The 2666-nt window shown below is 68.6% G+C and overlaps 1 protein-coding gene across 1 annotated transcript in view; it reads right to left on the reverse strand.

Moving 5' to 3' along the window:
* The window catches only part of PCSK4 (proprotein convertase subtilisin/kexin type 4), a 6349-nt gene that overhangs the window by 540 nt on the left and 3143 nt on the right, over positions 1-2666 (reverse strand). Inside the window, exons 8-15 of the mRNA XM_006904183.1 lie at positions 2426-2638; positions 2028-2128; positions 1845-1948; positions 1659-1776; positions 781-960; positions 569-693; positions 186-308; positions 6-74 (exon numbers count right to left, since the gene is read on the reverse strand). Of these exons, the coding sequence (XP_006904245.1) occupies positions 6-74; positions 186-308; positions 569-693; positions 781-960; positions 1659-1776; positions 1845-1948; positions 2028-2128; positions 2426-2638 (1033 nt within the window). The remainder of the gene's footprint in view (positions 1-5; positions 75-185; positions 309-568; positions 694-780; positions 961-1658; positions 1777-1844; positions 1949-2027; positions 2129-2425; positions 2639-2666) is intronic.

Here is a 2666-nt window from a genome sequence, read left to right on the forward strand (position 1 = left end):
GGTGCGATTAAAGTACCGGGGCGGGCAGCGGGAGAGGCAGAGGTGGCCCATGACGTAGGCGGGGCCGTTACATTCTGCACGGAGGACATGGACACGAAGGTGAGGCCCAGGCCCGCCGCCCCCGCCCGCCCCTGCCCGCACGCGCACACTGCCAGCAAGCGGGCCATGCCGCGCCGGGCACTCACCCTGGCACAGCCCCTCTGTGTCCCGCTGCACGCACGCGCTGCTGGTCACCTGGGGGCCTGTGGGCCGCGCCGTCATGTCCTCGGCTGTCCCGTAGAGCAGCAGCGTGTAGCGGAACAGCGTCCCTGGGCAGGGGTGGCGGTGGGCACGGGGAGGAGGGGGAGAGGCTGTTGGTGGCCTGATCCTGCCATTCTGGGCCCCGCTCCCAAGCCCCCCTACCCCACCCTGGGGCCCCGGATTCGGATGGTGCCCTGGCCACTCAGCGCCCACAGCAGGCTGGTGACTGGACACCAGCTGGGCACCAGACATGCCTGCTCCGTCTCTCCAGGGAGGCTGCCGGCAGGTGGCCAGGCTGTCGGGCCCCCGGCCTGTGCTCGCCTCTCACCCGTGTTGAAATAGTAGCCTTTGTTTTCCAGGCCTAGGATCCATAGGCCCCGCGGGTCCTCGTCCCAGAAGTGGGTGGACATGAAGATCCAGTTGTTGTAGCCTTGGCCACTGATGTCCAAGGGTCTGGGACAGACCGGGGTGAAAGGCTTCAGAGTCACGGCGAGCATGGGGTGGCTCGGCTGACGTGGGCATGGGGCCCCTCCCCCGCACCTGATGGCCACCAGCGTGGAGCGGGTGCCCATGGGGCTGGTGAGCGAGATCTCCAGGTCCCCGCGGCGGCTATAGGACAGCGACAGCTGGACCTGCACATGCTCTAGGGAGCGGATGTAGTTGGCGCGGCCGGCGCAGGCCGACACTTTCTTCCTCACGCGCATTGACGGCAGGATGGGGCTGGGGGGGGCAGGGGGGTCAGGGCCCCTCCAGCCCACCTGCTGGGGCGGGCAGCCGGCAGGCAGGGTCTTGGCTCAGATTCTGGGGCCCACCCTCGGACTTTACAGATGGGTAAACTGAGGCCTTGGGGTTTGCCTCCCACGTGTCCACCACCTGGGTGTTAACGACAGGTGTGGGGGAGGGCTGGGGAGGTAACAGATGTCAGGGAGGGCTGGGGAAGTGACAGATGTCAAAGGAGGGCTGCAGAGGTGACAAGTTTCAAGAGAGGGCTGGGAGGTGACAGGTGTCGGGGAAGGCTGGCCAGGTGACAGACGTCAGGGAGGGCTGGGAGGTAACAGGTGTCGGGAGGGCTGGCCAGGTGACAGGTGTCAGGGGAGGGCTGGGGAGGTGACAGGTGTCAGGGGAAGGCTGGCCAGGTGACAGGCGTCAGGGAGGGCTGGAGAGGTGACAGGTGTCGGGGAGGGCTGGGAGGTGACAGGTGTTGGGGAGGGCTGGGAGGTGACAGTTATCACGGGAGGGCTGGCCAGGTGACAGGCGTCAGGGGAGGGCTGGGAAGGTGACAGGTGTCGGGGAGGGCTGGGAGGTGATAGGTGTCAGGGGAGGGCTGGCCAGGTGACAGGTGTCAGGGGAGGGCTGGGAGGTGACAGGTGAGGGGAGGACAGGTGTGCACAGTGGCGGGGGCCGAGGATGGTGCTCACGTGGGCGTGTGTAGGACCCGAACAGCGCATTTCTTCTGGGGCTGAGTGGGCAGCCACGTGCGAGCCAGGTCCACCAGCAATCCTGCATCCAGGAGCCCGTAGCCGTAGTGGTGGCTCACTGTGTGGAGGGGGCTGTCACTCAGCCAGTGGGCGTGGTGCCCCGCCCCCCGCCGGGCCCCGCCGCACCTTGGCGCCCCACGCCGTTGGTCCTCCAGTCCTCTGCCTGCAGCTGCGCCTGCCTGGACGCACGGACCACCAGGTGCTGCATGTCCCTCCACGTCAAGAACGGGCTGGGGGTGGGGGAGGGGCTCAGCGGGGGCCGCGCCTGGCGGCCGGGGCGGCAGGCGAGAGGCCCCCACCATCACCTACTTGGCTTCCAGAGCCAAGGCGATCATGCCTGCGGCCAGCGGGGCTGAGGCCGAGGTGCCCGTGTGCTTGTCCGTGCACTGGTGGTGCAGGTCTGTGGTGACCTGGGGGCAGAGATGGGGACTCGGGACCTGGGCACGGGCAAACCCAGCCCTCGTTCGCAGAGCAGCAAGGACTGGAGAAGGCCCCGCATGGGGTCGTGAGGGCCCCGGAGCCTGGGCGCTGCCCAGGCCGCACCCCGCGAATGAGGGCCAATAGGTGTGGAGGGGTGACAGCAGGTGCCGAGCCTGGGCGCCGTGCCTGTGTTCCGGTGCTCCGGGGGTGACCCGTGGGAGAAGGAGAGATGCGGGGCACAGGACGGAGGGCGGGGAACACGGCTGGGCCGGGCGGCCGCTGCTCACGATTTGGGGGTCGGTGGCGATGCCGCTGCTGTAGGTGGTGGTGAGGGTAGAGGCGCAGGCCTCGCTGTACCAGGGCACGTGGCGCTGCCGCGTGGTGCTGCCCACGGACAGCGTGTGGATGCTGTTGGTGTAGCCGTCACAGTTGCAGTCGTCGTAGTGCAGGCCGCCGTTGCCGGACGCCCAGATGAAGAGCGTGCCCAGCCCGCCGCGGCCCTGCAGACGGCGACAGGGGCAGGGGCGG

The sequence above is a fragment of the Pteropus alecto genome, unplaced genomic scaffold (genome assembly GCF_000325575.1).
Source record: "Pteropus alecto unplaced genomic scaffold, ASM32557v1 scaffold30, whole genome shotgun sequence".
NCBI lineage: Eukaryota > Metazoa > Chordata > Mammalia > Chiroptera > Pteropodidae > Pteropus > Pteropus alecto.